The sequence below is a fragment of the Aegilops tauschii genome, chromosome 6 (genome assembly GCF_002575655.3).
Source record: "Aegilops tauschii subsp. strangulata cultivar AL8/78 chromosome 6, Aet v6.0, whole genome shotgun sequence".
In the NCBI taxonomy this organism is placed as follows: domain Eukaryota; kingdom Viridiplantae; phylum Streptophyta; class Magnoliopsida; order Poales; family Poaceae; genus Aegilops; species Aegilops tauschii.
The window spans coordinates 480,962,811-480,984,734 of record NC_053040.3 but is presented as its reverse complement, the minus strand read 5'-3'; the positions used below and the strand labels follow the sequence as shown (position 1 = coordinate 480,984,734).

At 48.3% G+C, this 21,924-nt stretch overlaps 3 protein-coding genes and 1 long non-coding RNA gene across 5 annotated transcripts; 1 reads left to right on the top strand and 3 right to left on the bottom strand.

Annotated features, from left to right (window-relative positions):
- Nucleotides 1-1,099: 1,099 nt before the first annotated feature.
- On the bottom strand, nt 1,100-2,735 carry LOC109781307 (uncharacterized). The gene is made up of 3 exons (XM_020339914.4): nt 2,432-2,735; nt 2,129-2,330; nt 1,100-1,427 (listed from the first exon to the last, which is right to left on the bottom strand). The coding sequence occupies exons 1-3, from the start codon at nt 2,473-2,475 to the stop codon at nt 1,254-1,256; spliced, it is 420 nt and encodes a 139-aa protein (XP_020195503.1). The 5' UTR covers nt 2,476-2,735; the 3' UTR covers nt 1,100-1,253.
- A 634-nt stretch (nt 2,736-3,369) lies between these two features.
- Nucleotides 3,370-4,207, bottom strand: LOC123493399 (uncharacterized). Its single transcript, XM_045230150.2, has 2 exons — nt 3,901-4,207; nt 3,370-3,805 (listed from the first exon to the last, which is right to left on the bottom strand). Exons 1-2 carry the CDS (start codon nt 4,111-4,113, stop codon nt 3,635-3,637), a joined length of 384 nt encoding a protein of 127 aa, XP_045086085.1. The 5' UTR covers nt 4,114-4,207; the 3' UTR covers nt 3,370-3,634.
- Nucleotides 4,208-8,723: 4,516 nt separating this feature from the next.
- Nucleotides 8,724-14,666, top strand: LOC109775630 (uncharacterized). Of its 2 annotated transcripts, XR_012188233.1 has the most exons (4): nt 8,734-8,888; nt 9,573-9,666; nt 10,684-13,376; nt 14,230-14,666. It is a non-coding gene; the product is annotated as an uncharacterized lncRNA (long non-coding RNA). The 2 variants fall into 2 exon arrangements; XR_006665696.2 differs by lacking the exon at nt 10,684-13,376 and having other exon boundaries at nt 8,724-8,888.
- On the bottom strand, nt 9,798-13,348 carry LOC109781311 (uncharacterized). Its single transcript, XM_040393065.3, has 2 exons — nt 10,606-13,348; nt 9,798-10,521 (listed from the first exon to the last, which is right to left on the bottom strand). Exons 1-2 carry the CDS (start codon nt 13,346-13,348, stop codon nt 10,085-10,087), a joined length of 3,180 nt encoding a protein of 1,059 aa, XP_040248999.1. The 3' UTR covers nt 9,798-10,084.
- Nucleotides 14,667-21,924: the final 7,258 nt, after the last annotated feature.

Genomic DNA, 21,924 nt, shown 5'->3' with positions numbered 1-21,924 from the left:
ACATCGTGGAACATGTGGGAGCCAACATGGGTATCCAGATCCCGTTGTTGGTTATTGGCCGGAGAGAGGTCTCGGTCATGTCTGCATGGTTCCCGAACCCGTAGGGTCTACACACTTAAGGTTCGGTGACGATAGAGTTGTCATGGGAAATAGTATGTGGTTACCGAAGATAGCTCGGAGTTCCGGATGAGATTCCGGACGTCGCGGGGAGTTCCGGAATGGTCCGGAGGTGAAGATCGGTATATTGAACGAAGGGTATTAGAGTCCGGAAGTGTTCCGGGGGTACCAGGCTATGGCCAGCATGACCAAAAGGTGTTTTGGGGGGCCCCGGCAAGTGTTGCAGGGCCTCATGGGCCAAGGGGATGGGGCAAACCAGCCCACTAAGGGGTTGTGCGCCCCCACACCCTTTCCCACGTTACTTGGGGAGGTGGGGCGCCTCCACCTGACTTGGGAGGCAAGCCTCCACCTGCTTGGCTTGGGGGGCAAGTCTCCCTAGGATTTCCCTAGGGAGATCCAATCTGCCCTAGCCGCCGCCCCTAGGGGAAACCCTAGGGCGCCTCCCCGCTCTCCCCTTCCCCCTATATATAGTGAGGGGGTGGGAGGGCAGCCGCACCCTTCCCCTGGCGCAGCCCTTCCTCTCTCCAACTCATCCTCCTCTTCCGTAGTGCTTGGTGAAGCCCTGCCGGAGAACCACGAGCTCCTCCACCACCACGCCGTCGTGCTGTTGGAGTTCTCCCTCAACTTCTCCTCTCCCCTTGTTGGATCAAGAAGGGGGAGACGTCCCCGGGCTGTACGTGTGTTGAACGCGGAGGCGCCGTCCGTTCGGCGCTTGATCGGATCTTCCGCGATTTGAAAATCGCTGCGAGTACGACTCCATTAACCGCGTTCTTGTAACGCTTCCGCTTAGCGATCTTTAAGGGTATGAAGATGCACTCCCTCTCTCTCGTTGCTAGCATCTCCTAGATTGATCTTGGTAACACGCAGGAAAATTTTGAATTATTATTACGTTCCCCAACAATATTATCATGTAGACTCGCTCGCCATACAATGCACACTGAGACCAAAGATACACTCCATCAAAACCATGGGACACTTGATATCGGAAAACTTTCCCCCATTCTGAACATCGTGCACACAAGGGATTTATTCTCAATACTACTCAAGTCAGCACAAAGATACATGTAAAAGCTTCAAAGAAAATAAGGCAAGCTTCGGCATAGCATGACTCCGAACTCTGGATACGGGTGGTCCGATCAAGCCATCTGGATAGTCCCAATGTAGGGCTGGGCAAGCTGCATCCACATGGCGCTCGGTGGCGCCATCTTCTTCATCAGCTCTTGGCAGATGGAGACACCGCCGGTGAGCATCCTAGGCATCGTCGTCGTGATCTTGCCCCGTGTGGTGTACAGAGCCGCCCCTTCATGGATCTAGAAGGAAAAAGAACAACGAAGCATGTATAACATACTGTTAGAATTGTGTCGAATATAGTGTACAAGGTAGGTTACAGTTGGACTTGTAGTTGTATTGTGTTTAAATAAGATATGGAGCCGTATCCAAGTAGGACACTTGTATCCTAGGCCTCTCATATATAGCGGGGGTAGACACACGATGTAACCTATGCCAACATAATAGTACCGGAACGCAGGGGAAGCCGCCGGCATGTACCGGCCTCCAGGGCGACCGGGTGCGGTATTGTAGCGGTGTCACGGGGAGGAGCGCCCATAGTCAGGCCCCGGGGATGTAGTCATATCGGTGAACCTCGTTAACAAATCTCGGTGTCGTGTTCGTGTGATTGCTTGGTTCTCGGATGATCGACGGTGGGCTCAGATTTATTCTAACACATACTAGTGGTTTTGTTACTTCTCATGCGACCGAGAAATGCTACTATTTCTAAGTCAACGCCAAGAACTGTTCGATCTAAGAAAACACTGAAATTTGAGCATGCTTGCAAACCAAACTAGCTTAGTTGATCAGATTTTTTTACCAGTGAAACCTGACCATCTGGATTCAAGTCCTAAACTTAACATGTGTGGTCGCATTTTTTTAGATTTATTTCAAGAGTTAAGGTTTCATTCTTTCAGTAATGAATCAAGCGTCTACATGTGTTTCATAAAAAAAAGTGTCTTACTTTTGTGGTGAGGGCGGTGAGGTCCGGCGTGTATGAGCCACCGGATGGGGATCTCGCAGCCGTCGCAGCTTCCTCTGCGACCACGATCTCGGCCATCTGAGCTCCCACCTCGCCCTGCGCCGCCGCCCGGAGGCCGGCGTAGGGGAGCATGACGTGGCACCCCGCGCAGACCTGCATGAACACCTTCTGCCCGCGCTGTGCCCTGCTCCATCCACAAATTAATTATCAGAAGGAAAAGGAAAAACTCTGTGATGTCCAGGTGCTAGTAGAAGCGACGAAGCGTCGTGTTTCTTGTGTGCTCACGCGTCCTGCGGCGCCCACGAGCAGGCCGCCGTCGGTGCAGCCATCGCCGTGGTTGGTGCCGGAGTACTACCACTATACTTTTGGTTCCGCCGGTGGTGGTAATTTCTGTGTGCGAGCAGGTGTCGTGTGGTCTGCTCGAGCTCGAGCTGTATATATACTGAGCTCGTGCTGCTTTATAAACTGTTATCTGCAAGCTCGATCCGATCCATCTAGATCTGCAGGGTTCATATACTAATCAGCGTGCAAGTCGCGTGCATGCATATATTAGCAACATCTCAGAACTCAGAAGAGTGGCGATGCATGCACGGATGTGCTCAGTATGGGAGGAGTATATAAAATCCTTCTCGGTCGTCGGTTGGGGAGTAGTTGTCGGTCTCGGAGGATGCATACATGCGTGCCACTGGCTATAGTTGCTACACGTAGTAGTCCTTCAAAGATTACGATCGAGTCACCCGATCAGGATGCATCCTTGCGTCCCTACCAAAAGGTCAAAGCATCTTTTTGCGTGCGTGCATGTGTTTCCATCCACTGTGAAAACCAGCTGTCCGAGTGAGATTAACCATGTTTTGACCTACAGTTGTTCAAGGGTTTCTGGTGCAGGTCGCGTTGTATGCAAAATGGGGGACTGAATGCGTCCGGTTTTTGAAAGTTCATGGTACAGCCTGTGTGGTTGTGAAATTGATGGCATCAGCCCATAAGTTTAGTGACGAAACATATGCTTTGCTCTTTTCTAAATTTCGATATCAGAAAGAGTGCTTTACTCGGGTGTGAATATTTGGAACGTGATGAGTCTAGGCGCACTTGCTAAAGCATTTTAATTTTTAAAAATAAACAATTTTCTAAAACTTTATGTAGCGAACTCTTGATGAGATGCCATCCCTTCCAAGAGCAAATACCCTCTGAAATTACATACAAATCTGACGAGTACTCTCTTATTATTATTTTTAACTTAGTACTCCCTTATTTATTGATACACGACGAAACTCCACGATACATTTAAAAAACATCGATGAAACATCATGTAACACTCTTGAACAAGACAAACATTGACAAAACCAGAAACCATAGCACGAATCTCCAAGTAATGATGAACAGTGGATACATGCACGCTATAGTACGCACGGTTGAAAACCATTTCTCCCAAACTTTTTCCATCAAGAACACTATCTGCCGCCAGAAGCACGGCTGGGCGCCCGGCGGCGATCAGAACTGGTAGACGTTCTTGTTCTTGGCCCAGGCGGCCCCGCCCTCCTCCTCCTCCGCCTTGCGCTCCCCGGCCTCCCTGCGCTCGGCCTCCTTGGCCTGCTCCGCGCTGATCAATCCGATCACCTTGTCCGGCCTCTTCTCCCCTGTCGCCTTCTGGTACCTCCAGTCCTGCACACACGTACAGGAAGCTAGCTAGTCAGTGAGTGTCGCAAACAAACCGTCAGAATCAGTAAGCTTAATTGTTTGCGCGATACGGTGCGTACGAGAACGCCCGCGGTGGTGAATGAGCCCATGTTGACGTACGCCGGCAGGTCCATGTCCACCCCCCTCCCGGCGGCGTGCTCCGTCTGGTTGTGATTGTGGTTGTGGCCGTGGCCGTGACCGTGACCGTGGTCGTGGCCATGCTGCTTCTCCTCCCCCTCCTTGTCCTCCTCCTTGTGGTGAGGCAGGTGCAGGGGGTTCCTCTCCTCTGCCATGGCTGAATGCTCTACTTTTCTTCCTCTGATTAAGATTTCTGTTGCTAGCAAGCACGGTTGCTTGCACGGCCTGTGTGACTCAAGCGGGTTTTATATATAGTCGTGGAGTTTAGGTGAAGGATATCTGTTACCTACTCAAATTTATGAATGATAATTTAACTATATGGATAGTATGATTGTGTGGCCTACACGTGTGGATATACGTTGCCATCTGAATGATGAAGGGTTTGTTTTCCGTCCCTCGCCGTAGATATCTGCTACATATCGCCGACGATGGTGACGTCGCGCCCTCTCCAGACTCCAGCCCAGCCTAATGTGGAAGTGTTTGCCTGGCCGTCGACGAGCCAGCAAAGCGCCGGTGAACTACAGCTAATGATGTATTGTATTCTATTCTACGGAGTACTGACTGTACAGCACGAGTGGCGGTGTGCTGGATTGAGTGTGCACACCAGTGGCCAAATTCACTGTTTTGAACATTTTTGAAAACTTTAGCGTGATCTGTTCCTGATTTTTTTTTTTTTTTTTTGCGATCTGACCCTTTTCCTACCGCCATCATCCTTGACGGTAGGGTAACACTGCCTACCGCCAAGGGCTATGGCGGTAGGACTTGACTGCTTCGTCACGGTCGACCAACGTTGAAAATACCCTACCGCCAACGTCAAACGACCGTGACGGCACAGTCAAGTCCTACCGCCATAGCCCGCGGCGGTAGGCAGTGTTACCCTACCGCCAAGGATGATGGCGGTAGGAAAAGGGTCAGATCATGATTTTTTTCGAATAAGGGTCAGATCAGGCTAAAGTTTTTAAAAAGGGTCAAAACAGTGAATTCGTCCCACACCAGTAGGCCTGGCATTTATGTGCCGGGACGAGGACCCATGCACAATTGAAGAATAGGCCTCGCATTTCTTTTTGAAAAAGAGGATATACCCCGGCTTCTGCATCTGGACGATGCAGGTAGCCAATTCGTTAATTATTCTCAAAGACCTTACAAAGTAATACATCAGTGTGTCTGAAGCCACCATCTTGGCAACATACATGCCGCTACTCCTATCCTCTTGATGAAGGGGTGCCAAATGTCCGAGCCTAATATCAAACAGACATCACACCAAATCCTAACATCTAAAGCCGGATGCCCCAACCAAGCCACAATGTCGGAAGTAGGTCACACACCGGTTTGGCGCATTCTCATAGGCCGCCGCCACCTCCAACCGCTTATCCATCTCCAGAGCGGGTACTGACGCACCAACCTTGTCAGGACTGTCGTCGATGCCACCATGGCGTCAGACAACACCACCATCATGTCCGTGTCCATCCACACGCACGCATCGCCGAAACTCCGCAGCGCCATGCCGCCGTGATCCTCCTCGGCCTTGCGGTAGATGTAACACCGCTCCTCCTCGCATATATATGTGATAATGGTGAAGTGTTTGCACGGCCGTCGAAAAGCCAACGAAGCACCTAAGAACATCTCTAGCAGATACCTTAAAACTCCGGCGAACTGTGTTATGCGGGACAACAACAAAAAAACAGCCTAGTCAGATCCGCGAAAAAGGGCCTGTAAACCGCCCCCGTTTCCTCTATATATTCGGGCGTCGACGCTTTTTAAGGTTCCTGTCCCACAAATCCCCTACCCTCCTCCGCCGCGAACCTCCCCCCCTCCGGCAAGAAATCACCTCCCGTCCGGCAGCGATTTTCGGCACCTCCGGCGACGGCGACCGCGGGTGTAGGGTGTGGCGGCGGCAACGGTTTCGGTCGGCGCGGTGGGCCCGAATGCGGCAGGGGTTTCGTCGGGCCCGGCGGGTTCACCGGCCGCAAGCGTTGCAACGACGACGAGGCCAGCAGCTACTCCCTCCACCCTCCCATGACGGATGCGCAAAGGGAGGCGGCGCGCATCCGCGATGCGAAGTCCCGCAGCGCCGGGTCGCGCACGTGGGCGAGTTTCCAGTGCCTTGGGAGGATCTTTGACCCAGACCTCCGGCGGCTCCGGATGGCCGAGACCGCATGGTGGCAGGCGAGGGAGGCTGCGGCGGCCGGTGATGTAGCTGCGGCGGGGCGCGTGCAGGAGCTCTGGGAGGAGTACCAACTCCAGCAGACGCTCTCCTCCACCCTGATCTACCACACCCTCCACGGCAACAAGGCGCCGCCACACGAGGAAGGCTTCGGCGATGAGGGCGACGACGGCGCCTCCAACACGTAGAACCCCCGTGATGTTTAATTGGAAGTAGATCCCCGCGTATGAACTATTTTAATTTTCGGTTGTACTATGTTTAATTAAGTTGTGCTCCCTCCGTCCCAAAATAAGTGTCTCAACTTTATACTAATTCTAGTATAAATTTGTACTAAGCTCAAGACACTTATTTAGGAGGATGAACTAGTGTGGAACAGACAAAGGTTTTCTACCGGAGTCCTAGCAAAGAGACGAAACCCATGACAACGTCTTCAGTGGAGGAAGCATTGGTGCACGAATCTATAAGCGAATGAGTGGTTGATGTTTCCACCGTACACAACTTCAACTTAATTTAGAAAATGTTTTTAGCATTGGCAAAGATCGTTCCGTGTCATGAACTTTTGTGCTTTCATGTGGCATCTACAATAGCTAGTAATAGTTGTGCAATCGGTTCAATCATGGTCATGAATGCTGATGCACTAAAATAAAACCGAAAAACTTATCACACCAAAGTAGAATAGTTTCTTCTCAGAGATTTTTATGCAAACTACCAGTCTTCACGCCCCTGCTTCTCTGCGTCTGGCCTTCGTGGATCCTACCAGTCTACAGCCCACCACGGCGTGCGCTCGCTCCCGCGACCTTAGAGCATCTCCAGCCGCGCCTTCAGAAAGGCCTCCTCAGGTAATTTTTTCGCGCCGGCGCCAAAAAACGGCCCAGTCGCGCCTCAGGAGCCCGATTTTCGCCGGCCTGGGCCGAAATTAGCGCCGGCGGACCCAGCCCGAACCCGGCGCGCTGGGGGGCGCCCGGGGGCGCCGGGTGAATCGTTTTTGGCGCGAAAGAGCCGCGGGCCCGCCGAGTCAGTGAGACGGGCGCTTCGTCGCCCTCATCGCCTCGGTTTCCGCGGGAATCAATGCCAAGGCTGCCGCCGCCGACCAGCCTTGCCATTGATTCGTCACGGGCGGCGCGTCACGGGGCGGCGCGCCGACGCCTCCCCTCCCGCGCACGTGTACACACGGGCGCGGCTATATAAGCCGGTGGCCTCCCTCGCCTCCGGCCACACCAAGCCCTAGCCGTCGAGCTCTCCCTTTCCCGTGCCCCGCCGCCGAGCCCTCCTTCTCCCTCCCCTGTGCGCCGCCTCCGAGCCCTCCCCCACCGACAGCCCCGATGGACGAGCGTTTCCCCGGCGACGAGGCGGCGGCCAACGGCTTCGGCCGCCGCTCGCTGCGCGAACAGGAGTCGCGGCTCCTGTTCGAGCCCAACATCCCGGCGCCGCCGGACATGCGCGCCGGGCCGACGGGGTGGAGGCTCAGCAACGGGGGAGTGCCCATTCCCCCGTTGCCCGACGCCGTGGCGCGCCCTCGCTACTTCGCCGACGAGGTTGAGATCGTGCGCGCCTCCCTCACGGACGAGCAGCGCGCCCTCCCCCAGTACGCCGCTGACAACCACGCGGCGTGGGCGGCGTACTTCGAGCGCCGCCAGCAGCAGAGGCTGGCGTCCACCAACGGGGCGCCGGTGGTGGGCGGCACGAAGAACAGCGAGGGGCGCCACCTGTGGTGGGGCGTCCCCGGCTGCACGCTCGAGGGCGTGCTGACGCACCTTGAGGGCGGCAACAACCCGCTGCTGGCGTACCCTCCCCCGGCGAGGGCGGCCGCCCCGGCCCACACCGACGCGCCGGGCAATGGATGCCCAGGAGGTTCGGCTCCTCCTCGTCTTCCTCCTCGCACTCTTCTTCCCGCTCCTCTGGCTCTCCGGCGCTGCTCGGGGTCAAGGCCGAGCCCGCGGCGGAGACGCCGCTCGGCCGGCGCACTCGCAACGCCGGCATCGTCATCAACGAGGGCGGCCGACGCGCCTCCTCGTCAGCTCCTCCGCGCTTCGTCAAGCCAAAGACGGAGCCGGGGCTCGCGCCGGTGAAGACGGAGCCGGGTCTCCCCACCGTGAAGACGGAGCACGGCGGCGTGGAGCTCGATGACGACGCGGCCCTGGAATGGGCGCGCAAGGACTCCCTGAAGATGGCGATGGAGCGCCAGTGCGCCGCCTTGCGGCGGTTCGAGCAGCGTCGCCGGGGCCGCGACGAAGGAGGAGTCGTCGTCATCGAGGACAGCGACGACGACGACGCGCCGCCGCCACCAGTCCGCGTTGGCGACGCTGGTCAGGGGTCCACCAGGGACGGCCGCGTCAAGGAGGAGAAGGCCGACGACGACGACGGCAGCGAGGATGGCGGCGACGACGGCAACTACTCGGCGTTCAGCGATTTCTTTTTTTAGTTATATTAGCTATGTACCGCCGAACATGTCAATATATGCCAAAGTTTGCCGAAATTTAGCCGTGTTTAACCGAACTTCGCCAAACGTTTTTTTTTGAAAAAATTATGCGCATCTGGGGGTGGCCGTGCGACTGGGGACCAACTCGCTCCCAGGGCTTTTCTTGGGCCGGCTCGCCCTCGGGCGATGATTTTAGGCGCGCCTCGGGGGCCAACGGCTGGAGATGCTATTATCCCCAGGCCAGCACAAGCGCACATCCCTCGCCTCCCCCTTCCCCTCCAGCAATGGCCGCACCCGCCGGGGTGTATTTAGCCTGCGGTCGCCAGTTCGTCTGCGGGCTTAATCTGGTCCGTAAGTGCGCGCGGGATTCTTGTCCATCCCTCTTTATCTGTTAAAATCCGCCAGTTGATTCCTCGAAATCTAGAGGCAGTAACTCTGTAGAGTCTAGAATACTTTGATTGTGCAAATGCATGATTCCTGAGATTAATCCGTGGTATACGTAAAAATTGGCTGCCTGAATCGGGCAGCCTCTAGTTGAATGTGAGCGCCTGCCGGATCTTCCCATTAGAACACACAGAAATACTAGTAGTATTTTGTTGTGGGAGAAGGGGAATGATACTAAGAATGAATGAAATTGGATCTTGCCATGAAGAATGGTAAAATAGGATAGACCTTATATATTGAATGGGAGGCTAGTAGGAGTTGAAGTCTAGAGCCAGAATAAACATCATGGCTTTGTTGGTTTATGTTTCAATAAGGGTGCTTTGTTGGTTTCTGGTCTTTGTGTTTGATTTTGATCATCATACTATTTTAGAGCCGGAGGAGGAAGAAAAGAGGGTCAAAACTTTAGAGGGCAAAAGGCGAACTACATTTTATAGGATGCGTACATAGCATATACTTGATGTCTCAGTAGCAGTTATTATTATTATTATTATTATATTCAGTAATGTTCACTTCCTTTTTCTCAATCGCGTTGTTATTTCCTCGCTGCCTACTTAACACTGTCTCTCTGTTCCCTTCCCAAAAAGCAGGGGAAATAGTTGCATTTTTAAAGGACAGCAGATAGAAGACACTGGAGACAAGTATTGCCTGTGACATTCTGCTGTAATGACCACCTGGAGTATGGTGAGTACCGGATATCCTTTCTCCATCTAAAAGAGTTTCCTTTTTTCTCTTCTAATAGAACAGAATCAACCATCATATAGTGACCACTTACACTCCTGGGAACAAAATACAGATTTGTCCGGTCATGTTATTAGTGCATATATCATGCAGTTATACCTGTCTTTTAGACGGAAGGGAATTCAGTAATATCTGTATTTAGCACAGTCAGTAGCCAATACAAATGATATTACCAGTTCACAATGTAGGCATCCCCATATACAAACCATATTAAGTGTTGCAGGCAGAGTGACAGACAGGCTGCAAACGGTAGATCAACAAGCTATGAGAACATGGCCAGCCGGAAACTAACATATCAAAACCATAGGAGTGCAATATATAACTACTACAAAGCCATTAAGAGTGAGTGCGTGATGCCAGTTCAAGGGGCTGCCCTGGATGTTTCGGCAAAATGCCTTGCGGTAAATGCAGCTGTAACAACCCTCTCATTTTGTCTTGCTTTAACATAGCCATCTCTTATCCTGTGAATCGCAGCAGCAGCATCTCTGATGCACATTCTCTCTGTCGGTGCATGCTTGCTACATGATAGCGCAACCTTCATGACAGAGAATATGGCATGTTCCATTGTGTTGCTTCCATCCTGCAAACTATTAGCATTGGCTTCTTCAGTGGACAGTAGGACTGGATCAGCAATCTGCATTAGCATCCCTGTAAATGCATTCTGGGCATGTTTCTGCAGGGTCAACCCGTCTTTAAACATGTCATGAGTAGGTGCCATGCCTGTAAACAACTCGAGGATGACAGTTCCGAAGCTGTACACATCTCCACATGAAGAAACTTGACCACCTTCGCCATATTCTACATTGCATAGATAAGAATTAGTGATTTTGCATACAAAATTAATGTTGTGCAGTATGTAAATTTAGAGAAATGTTTAGCTACCTGGAGCGACATATCCAACTGTTCCCCTTATTCCAACTGAGCTCTTTGAATTGATCAGCTGCTCAACTGTTGATTCAGGAAGAATCTTTGCAAGGCCGAAATCCCCAACATGAGCAACTAAATCCTCATTGAGAAGAATGTTGCTTGGCTTCAAGTCACAATGAATTATTGGTGGTTCACAGTTGTTGTGCAAATAATCTAGTGCATCAGCAATATCAACTGCAATATTTAGTCTCTGCATCAATGTCAAGCCTTGGAGTTGATGTGATACACGTACATCCATGTGTAACCACCTATCTAGGCTCCCATTAGGCATGAACTCGAAAACGATGGCTTTGAAGTCGTTTTGGTTTGAGTCAGAGCTTGAACAGCAAGTTATAAGACTGATCAAATTACGATGGCGGATCTTACTAAGTGCCTCACACTCAGCTAGGAAACTTCTGGAAGAGCCAGACTGTTGAAGATCAAAAACCTTTATAGCTACTGTGGTCATCATATTTTTGAGCAGCAAACAACACTTATACACCGATCCGTACCTTCCTCTGCCAATCAAATTCTCTGCTGCAAAGCCACTTGTTCCTTGTTCCAATTCAGCATAAGTAACTCTGGGATAACTGTCATCCATCAACTGGAATCCTCCTGTGGTTGCAGGCCGAGCTTTTGATTTCTTTCTCATTGTGAAGGAAACGAGCATCAAACTCAAACCCATAATTGTGCCAACAATTGCGATAACTAGGGTGATAGTCAAATGGCGTTTGCTCAATCCATGTCCAACAGATTCGGGCTGGCATGGAGGCAAATGTAACTCTGATATACCACCACAAAGCCCCAAATTCCCATCAAACGAAAACCCAGATGCATTACTGAATACACCCTGTGATGGAACTTTGCCATCCAAATGGTTGAAGGACAGGTCTAACTGGTACAATGATGACACATTTTCCAAGCTCTCTGGGATATGACCAGACAAGTTGTTGTGTGCTAGGTATAACTCTTCAAGGCCACCCATTAGCCCTAAATCCTGAGGAATCAAACCTGAAAGTGTGTTCTTTGTAAGATTTAGCAGCATCAGGCCTCGCATGTTGCTGATAGATGAGGGAATGCTACCATCAAAGGTGTTATCATCCAGCATGAGTTCTGTCAAGCTTTGGCAGTTGCTGAGTGCATTTGGTAGAGGCCCTGATAAGTTGTTCCGTGATAAGTAGAGGTGTGCAAGCTTTGCCAGGCTGCCTACTTCAGGTGGAAGAGGACCAACAAAGTAATTTCCTGACAAATCCAGGGTGTCTGATAGGGACGACAGGTTAAAGATCCCTGTAGGCAATGGACCTGAGAACTTGTTGTTCGCAAAGTTTGCTGCAGTTAGCTCTTGTAGGCTCCCAAGGCTTGCTGGAAGAGGCCCCTCAAATGTGTTATTACCTGTGTACACTTGTAGTAGTTGTGTCAAGTTTCCAAGCGAGGATGGCATGAATCCTGTCAGTAGGTTGTCTTCCAACTCCAGGAATTGTAGCCAATTTAGCCTCCCTATGGTGTCAGGCAAGGCACCAGTAAATTGATTACCAGATAGCTGCAATCGATTTAGCCCAAGAAGATTGCCTATGCCAAATGGTATCTTTCCAGAAATCTCGTTGGCTCCAACATATAGCCCTTGGAGCTGTGATGATAGGTTGGCAACTGAGCTAGGGAGCACGCCACCTAGCATGTTGAATTGGAGGTTCAGGACACGGAGGCGTGTGCAGTTTGTCAACAATGTCATGAACTCCCAGTCCTGCACTGTTGCTGCCATGAACTGATTTGCTCCAAGACTGAGCAAGTCTGGGCAGAGCCTTCCAACCTCTGGAGGCAATCTTCCGGTGAAGTTGTTGTAGGGGACATCTAGTACATATATCTCAGTTGAGTTGACAAGAGATGCTGGAAGGTTCCCTATAAAGTGGTTGCCGCCGAGGAGTAGGTACTCTACATTTGGGAGGTGATCCCCAAAGTCTGAGGGTAGTTTACCGCCTAAATCGTTTGCTTCCACACTGAACTCTTTTAGAGAGGAAAGGTTGAAGAGCGCTGTAGGTATGGTGCCTGAGAGGTGATTATCTGCCAGGTCTAGCCAGAGAAGGCTACCGACCCTGCAAAGGCCCTCAGGGATGGCCCCCGTGAGTTGGTTTGTGTTGAAATAGATAATTATCGCTGCTGTGAGATTGCTAAGTGATGACGGGATGATTCCAGTGAAGTTGTTTGTGCTCAGGTCTATGACCTTGAGACTTGACAAGTCTCCGAGCCAAGCAGGGATTTCTCCAGTTAAACGGTTTGAGTCAACGTTTATTACTTCAAGGCTGGTGCAATTATTCAATCTAGCGTTTACATCTCCATGAAGTGAGTTGTTTGACAAATGAAGATGTCGTAGGCGAGGCAGAAGACCAATTTCTGAAGGGATTTCACCTTGCAAGTTGTTCCATCTGAGGTCTATAATTCTCAGGAAGGAGAGGTTTCCAATGGAAGGTGCGATCGTCCCACCAAGGCCCTCCGAAGAGAGGTTAAGCACTGTGACCCTGTGCTTGTGCTTAAGGCTGCAACCGATCCCTGGCCATCGGCAGAAGTCAGTACTTGTGTTCCATGCAGCTAGGACACCATGGTGGCTGGCAATGCTTGCCTTGAACACTAGCAAGGAATCCACATCAGTCTTATTGTTCAATGCTCTCACTGATGCCCATTGGGGTACATATAGCAAGAGAAGCAATAGAAGAACACGGATCATCGGAAACACTGGAAATCAGAGAAATAATGTAAGGTTTGAGTAATTCTGATCAATTTATTACCAACCTCCCTCTTCTGCTATTGTTTAATATATTTTCAACTCCATTATTTTTGTCTCTACCTTTTCCATTTTTATTTTATAAATGATGAAATTGCACAATAGACAACCTTTAAGACCGAGGCAACACAACCACGAGTCCTTGGATTTTAACTGATACCCACAAATCTAGTACTAAGTAGTAAAGAAACACCTTTTATAAGATTTGGTTGAGAAAAAGAGCTCAGCAGAGCCTGGCCTTGACTCAAGCCAGGCTGTCCCTCTAGTCACCGAGATGTGGAACCTACACGTCATATTTCACATTAAGTGACTAATCAGAGAACTTATGTGTTTTTTGTTTACAACTTGTCCTTGTGGGTATCAATTAAAACCCTAGGACTTGTGATTTTGTGTTACCTCAAGCATAAAAGTTGTGTATATGTGCCAGTCCCCTCTCTCTGAAAACCTCCTTTCGATGGGGTCTAAAACATATTTTGGTTTTTATAGTACTTAAACAGGTTCTATTTCTTTTAAAAATACCTACCGTGAGTTCTAACTTTAAGTTGTCTCTTTTGTTTGAACTATATATTACACTTGTGTATCCTTGGTAATACTAGATCTGCCAGCTCCGGGTTGGTGATCAATGGCACAACATATGTTTTTCGTAACTGTGCATACTCTACAACATCCAAAATATTGGTATGTACAAATACAAATTGCACGTTGGATCACCCGAACAGAGTTTTTCCTAGACAAATGCGAAAGAGCAACCAGATGAGATATGAATCACATACCTTTTGATATATCCTGCTGTTGGTGTCTTCTTTTTATCCAATGTGGCACAGTGCTTCCGGTTAAAGACGGCACTGCCAGTCATCGACTCCTCTAGATCTCCTCGTGTTGAGTGGAGCAAGCAGCAGGAGGAGCAGCCGCTGTTGTACCTGCTAATTTTGTTCTTCGGGGGTGTAGCAGCAGCAGGAGGAGGAGGAGCAGATTTGGATGGATACACAACCAAGCAGAAGCAGGATATTGAGATTATAAGGATGAAATGTGTGGTGGACCCCAGCAAAAAAGAAAAGAAAAAGAAATGTGTAGTGGAGAAGAACCAACTTATCTTCAGTTGGACAACTATTTACAGCCCTTTGTTTCTGAAATTTAAGACTAGCTGATTTATTGAGAATTTTCGTCAAGCTGTAAATTCATGTTTTTTTATTTTGTTTGAGTAAACCGAGTTGTACACATATGTGACTGTAAATTATTAAGACTAGCTGCTTTATATCCACACACCGAGAAATACACAAACTCGTCCGTCCGGTAGCCTGGAAGTACAGAAAAGTAATCTTCAAACTTCTGTAGCTCTCTGTATAAACAATAAATCAAAAGTCCACTATGATAAACCTACGACAGTGAGGACGGGGCGTCGACCCATTGACTGGGCAGATGGGGTAGCTGCCAACCCACCCGAGTTCGAGTCCCGACTCGGACGCACGGTGCTCGCGGAGTTTCTCCTATAAAAAAACAACGAGGGTTACCCTTGGGTTGGTCTCATTTTTTTAATAAACCTATGACAATTGATTATAACAAAAACGAGAAACAATGGTTTGCTCTTCAAACTTCAGCTAGGGAAGCGCACTTTAGCTAGACCAGTATAGTGCAGCAAGGGGATGCACTACATTAGTGTAATGCTAAAAACTAGAGCAGATCAATTAAAAAAAACTAGAGCAGATCACTGTATATTTTCTTTTCCAAAACGACAGCCAATCTTAGAGCTCCGATAGTTCTCCATATGCGGTTGGCTATATAAATTCAGAACTCCCCTATGCTTCCCTCAAAAAAAAAAAGAACTCCCCTATGCTTCCCTCAAAAAAAAAAAGAACTCCCCTATGCTAGAACTAAATTAGTGTCCACCCGAGTTCGAAGCCACTGTGTACACTCCTTCAGTGTCAACAGTACACATACTCTGTTTGTTGGAATGCAAGTCTGCGTTACCAATTTTATCGCTGAGAACTCCGACAGTCTCAACCACTTGCACAAGTACTTCCAGCACTATCATATATTCCCTCCGTCCCATAATATAAGAGCGTTTTTGACACTAGTGTAGTGTCAAAAACGCTCTTATATTATGGGACGGAGGGAGTAGTACAGTATATGATCCCGATTTGGACCTCAAGACACCGTCAACCCCCAACTGGAAGGCCTCCCGTGTGTGGCACGCGTCAATTAGCCGTCGTATGTGTCCTCTCCTCCGGCGGCCATCTATAGACGGCCAGCTCTAACAGCCATGGCCACCTCCATACGGGAGGTGTAGGTGGAAGGAACTGCTTTACCACCTGCTGCCATGCACGACCTTGACATTAGCATTGACCTTGCCAGTTGGGAAGAGCAGTTTGATCCTTTTATGTCTTTGTGATTATGACTTGCCACTGAATTACGAGGTCGATGCCTACTTCTTCACTAGTTAGTGGCAACTGTGGTATGTAGCATGCTTTGGCCCTCGACATGATCATGGCTAATATCATGCGTGGTCCTCGGTATCATGGATAACAGCATGCATCAGTAGTGGCACCTTTTTGACTTGTTCACGACTTCACTACAATGTTGATAGTGGATTATATCTAGAAACAAAATTGAGTTAATTGGTGCGAGAAATTCAACTAGTGGCACCTTTTTGACTTGTTGACAACTTATATGAGTGGAATGTGGATTATATCCGAAGAAAAAAAAAACTCATGGGTGCGAACTGATTGGGCTATGTTTGCTACTGTGCCTTCGGTGCCGCCTCAGTTCAGACAACGAAGAATCACGGCGATCTTAAATACTCCAGTACTTTGTAGCCTTAAACTTTTTGGACCATGAGAGGCTCAGCACTGTTGGCAGTGTGAGAAAGCACGCCATCCTGATGTGCCTGTAGCAGAGGGCAGTGCTGAGCCTCTCATGGTCCAAAAAACACCATTCATTCATGTTAGTTGTTACCACAAGCATTGAGGTCATGCTTATTACTTTATCAATCCCGCTCCACTTTTGTCTAGTTGGATGTGCCGTCTAAAACAATATCAATCTTTTAAAGTAATGGCATTATCCTCCTCCGGTCCAAATATTGAGAGAAATGATATGCTTTTGTGTGTGTGCGCGCGCCAAGAGAGACATACTAACTAAGCTAACTTCAGTCCTTTTAAACTATTAAATTAATTAACAATGTCATCCTCCAATCCAACGAGAGATTATACTAACTAAGCTAGTTTCTGCAACTCCACCACGATGACCATGGACTTGTGAGCTTTTTCGGTTGATAAATTTCATATAAAAGTTTCAGTTACGAAATAGAGCGGGCAATTTCATATGGAACCTAGTTGCAGTTTACAAGGCTACCAAAGATGAGAATAAATATGCTTTCCTACATGAATTGGTCAATCTGGCAACGGGTAACTCACGTCCCATGCATATTTGTGGAGTAAATTGCACAAAACCATCATTTTGAAGGCTAGATTTGTGAAAAACACTACGATACATTTTTTTGCAAAAAACACCACGTCTACGGTATTTTTTTTGAAAAAACGCTGATCGGCGGATCGGGCTCCGTTAAGTGCGTTTATGACAGACGGGACCCGCCAGTCAGGCTGACGTGGCACCACTTAACCTCTTAAATATAACGGCGATGTTTGATCACGTTATCCTCATGTGGGGCCCTACTGGGGTCCACCTGTCATCCAAAGAAAAAAAGGAAAAAAAATCTGCCTCCTACTCTTGTTATCCTCACGACCCCGTATGAGGTCCTGGTGCCAGAGACGCATCGCGCCGCCGCCGCCCAATCTGCGTACGCCACCGGCCGGCGACCGCAGCAGCAGCTCCAACTCGGGCAGGAATCCCGCACCAGGACAACGCGGCCGCGTTGCTCGGCATCACCTGCGCGTCCCTCGTCACCGGCCGCGCCCCGCCCGCGCTGCAACTCCCTCCGACCCCAACGGCGGGCCGGCGTTCCGTCGCACGGCTCCCTCCGACGCATGGTGTGCCGCGACTGCGACGAGGCAACCGACCGCCTGATCCCGGAGCTCCAATTGTTCCCGCCTCGCCGGTGTGGCCACGCCGCCCGCCGACGACCATCTCCGTGTCCCGCTGCAGTCGGCCGGCCAAGGAGCTCGCGGTGGATGATCTCCAGCCGCCACCCCAAGCCTCCACGGCTTGCTGCGATGCAGACTCCTTCCCCCAGACCCCGATGGCGCTCCTCCTCGCCGGTGACGAGACCCATGGCCGCGTAGTACTGCTGCTCTGCTCGTGTGCTTGCGCAGGCCAAATCCATGGACCTGATTGCTTTTATGTTTTTGATTGAAGGGTGTCCCTGTGAAATTGTAGGGGCTGGTTTGTAAAATGTTGAAGAGAGGAGTGTGACGCTGACAAGCGGGTCCCATGTCTAGCAATCGATTTAATGTAACGGTGTGAGAAATTTGTGCCACGTAAGCCTGACTGACGGGCCCCGTCTGTCATAAACGCACTTAACCGAGGCAAAGCCGCCGATCTGTGTTTTTTGCAAAAAGATTACCGTAGACGTGGTGTTTTCTGAAAAAAAAATGTACTGTGGTGTTTTTCACAAACCTAGCCTTCAAAGTGGTGGTTTTGTGGAATTTACTCCATATTTGTGTGTGTGTGTGTGTGGGGGGGGGGGGGGGGGGGGCTTTAATATCCTGAGGTACTATAAAGAGGGAGGGGGGAGGGACCTTTAATATCCTGAGGGGTACTAGGAAGAGAAGAATGATGACTGTTTTAACACACATCGCCCTTTATTATTCAACACTGTGTGTGTGGGGGGGGGGGGGGATGAGGGTGTTAATATCCTAAGGTACTAGGAAGAGAAAAACACACATTGGCCTTTATTATTCAACGCTTAGAGGGTAGGAGCTTTAATATCGTGAGGTGCTACGAAGAGAAGAACGATGATCATTTTGATACACATTGGCCTTTATTATTCAACGGTGTGATCGACAGTATGAACTTATAGAATCTAGTATGTCAGGGCGGCATTTCACATGGGTTAATAATTGTCGGATGCTAACATACAAAAAACTCGATCGAGTACTCATGGACGCCGAATGTGAGCTAAAATTTCCTATGGTAACCTTGTGTGCCCTTGAGCACGTCGAGATACTGGTGGACCATGCATCGATCATTCTTGATTCTAACTCTCCAGTATCCTCCACCACATGCCACCCATTCAAATTCAAATTGGGATGGTTACAGCGGGAAGGCTTTGCAGACATCATCAAGAATGTTTGGAAAGGCCCACCGGTGGTCGAATGCCGATACAGAGATGGAATTTTATTATCCATGTCACAAGGCGATTCTTTATGGATGGACGAAACACATCACCGACATATACAAAAAGAAAAGCAAAGCCTGGCCACTATTATTGATGACCTCAACAAATGGCAGAGACTCGCACACTGCCTGAACATGAGATTGATATGAAAATTTAATTCAATGAGTGGATAGCACACCTCTTGCGAGAAGATAAAATCAAGTGGTACCAAAAATCCAAATCCCGGTTTATCTTGGAGGGAGAAATTAAACAACCCACAATATTTCCACATGGTCGCCAATGGGCGACATAGATAAAAGTGTATTTTTAGTCTCCAATGAGATGAGGGACAGATCGAAGGACAGTAAGAGCTGAAATATTATATAAACAGATACTACAAGTCTATGTTCGGGGCTCCGGATGAGGGTAGTGTACCGCCCCGGCTGCAGCCACCGGTTCCCGACCGTTATGCCTGGCGGGATCTAGACTTTCCCCATAGATCAACACTTTGAGGTTCTTTGCGAATGGGCTCGTGGTAAAGAAGGAATTCATTGTTGGTATGAGGAGTCTATCATTCCTATTAAGACAGGTTACAGGTAGCTTAACCCTCGACGAGGCCCAAATGGATAATATCCCATAACTCACGGGAGAACAAAATTATATCATCACAACACCTTTCAAGGAAGAGGAAGTGAGAGCTGCGGTGTTCCAAATGGAACACAACAAAGCTTCGGGCCCCAGTGGCTTCCCCGCAGAGTTCTATCGGAACTTTTAGGATGTCATCAAGTTTGACCTTATTGATTTGTTGAATTTCTTCATGCCGACCAACTTGACCTATCAAGGCTTAATTTTGGTGAAATAGTTTTGTTTCCAAAGACTACGAAGGTTGAATGGATTTAGTAGTCTTTGTCTAGAGTTGTATAGTTGTGATGTTTCAGTTAGGCACGTGCTAACTCTAGACCAGAGCATTTCTGAGACTTGCTACTATGAGACAAGAACGACATCAACACCGCCGTGTGCAAGCCCTCTAGAATCCATTGCTAGTGATAGATGTGTGCCTCTCTAAGAGTTGGCAGAATTTCTCTATCCATATCTCATGAACGTAATTACATTAATGCGGCAAATGCACTATGGCAAGGCGTGTGACCGAACAAAGCACTGCAACCAACTGATAGACAAGAATCGTTTACCTTATTTTAATGCTAGAGAGCAAAAGACATATGGGTTACACTGGGATTGACATTCTTGAACGAATAAGTTGGTGTATGCTTTTGAGGGGAGGGGGCTTATGTCTTATTCTCATCGACCCCACCAAGATCCATATTAAATATTGAAGATAATTTACAGAGATCTCAAAGATAACTTGATCCCATATTAGATATAATATAATGTAACAAACGGTCCACAAATTTGGTTGGTTTTCCATCTTTCCAAAGTTCCCAAGTACGAGCCAATAGAATCACCAACTCAAGTTACGATATTTTATTGGATTCATGAAATTTTATGATCTCACAGAAAGGTATTGAAGCTATAGATGTCCAATTTTACAACAATTTTTTTCACCTCCCACCACATATTCAGGTGACATGTAACCGCTATTTCAATCATTTCAACAGAGCATGCTATCGTCGGCATGTATTAATATACGATAAGCTTCTCCTCTTCATGAATGCAATGGCCAAGAATTCTAACTAGACTCCCGTGCTGCAATTTGGCAATTAAATTTACTTCATTGCTAAGCTACTCGATACCTTGTTCCAGAATCATCACTAAACATTTTGGTAATTATTTCATCTCCATTTCCAAGTATAGCATTGTAGGCCCTTGCCAAAACCTCCTTTTTGATGCACATTGGAATAGGAGAAAATTGCCCCTTGCATTGACTAATAAAAAAAATTGTGGCATGTAACACCAACACTAATAAAACCATTAAATGGCAATGATAGGGGCGGGGGCTGTAGCCCCCCCCCCCCCCCCCCCCCCTCCTCAGTACTTGTGTATGCTAACGTAACTTTAATTTAATAACCAATTTAGTCATGTTTTTCTGAGTTGTGTATGCTCAAAATCAAACCGGCACTAATGTGCTTGACATTTGACCTTTTTTCTATTAGTGTTGGAAGCAATAGGACTAGCCATTCTCGCAAGTTCCTAGAGTGGCAGAGGATTATTTGCAACCCTGCTAGTCACAGTATAAGCATCAGTTTGCAATCTCTGACACACTTTCACACCGCATACAAACACGTAGTTGCTTCACTTCATGTTAAAGCACTATCTGCAAAGACGCACCCTCGACGTGAATGCTTGCTAATATCCACCAAGCAGGAGATGCATGCAGCGGTGCACAACTTTGAGAGAGGGTTTGTAGCACGCAGCGGCCAGTATACACACTAAGTCACGCATTTGTGGCGTTTGTAGCATGCATGATTTTTTGAGAGATTGCATGGTCCATCCACTTCACCATGATAGTTACACTCTCATGCTTTTTAATTTGACTTTCAATTGAACTGAAAGTCTAATTTATTTTTTATTTGCATATTTATGTTCCTTGCTATGGAAACTTTTAGAAAGAACACTCTTGAATACATTTTGACATGTTGTAAAATTTCACCAAGTTTGAAATATTAAAACTTGATAATAAAGAAGGATAGTGAAAAAATTACAATATTAAGTTTCTGCCAAGTTTTACCAAATTCGAGCCTATTGTTTTCTACATTTTAAATTTCCTAAGGAATGATTGCAAGGCTTGTAGCGATATCCATGGCTTCGGAGCCAAACACCGTCGACATTATCAAGGTAAATCATCGAATCCACCACCCTCTGTGTCCCTAGATACATGTCTACCCCAGACATGACGACCGCTCAAGAAGAGAACTTTCACACCACCTATAAATGTTGGATCCGCTACGCCAAACAATCAATATAAGAGGACCTCTCACGGACCCCTAGACTACTCCATCGGGGCGTAGTCTATATGGAGCCGGAACTGGAGAACACTTATTCCAAATGTTCGCACCACGTGCATTAAAGTCATCGTGAAAACACTTTACCTAACCCTAAGCGCATCTCTAACCCTTGCCTAAAAACACTTTAACTCTTCAAAAGATTCCCTTTTATGGAGCTCTAACCCAGCTAACACTTCCACTATACATATGGATTGTTATGTATAATTAAGTAGTATGTGGCAATCTATTTTTGATTTTAGTGCACATTTTTAGTTTTAGGGAGTTAACTTTTGGGGAAGTGTTAACTC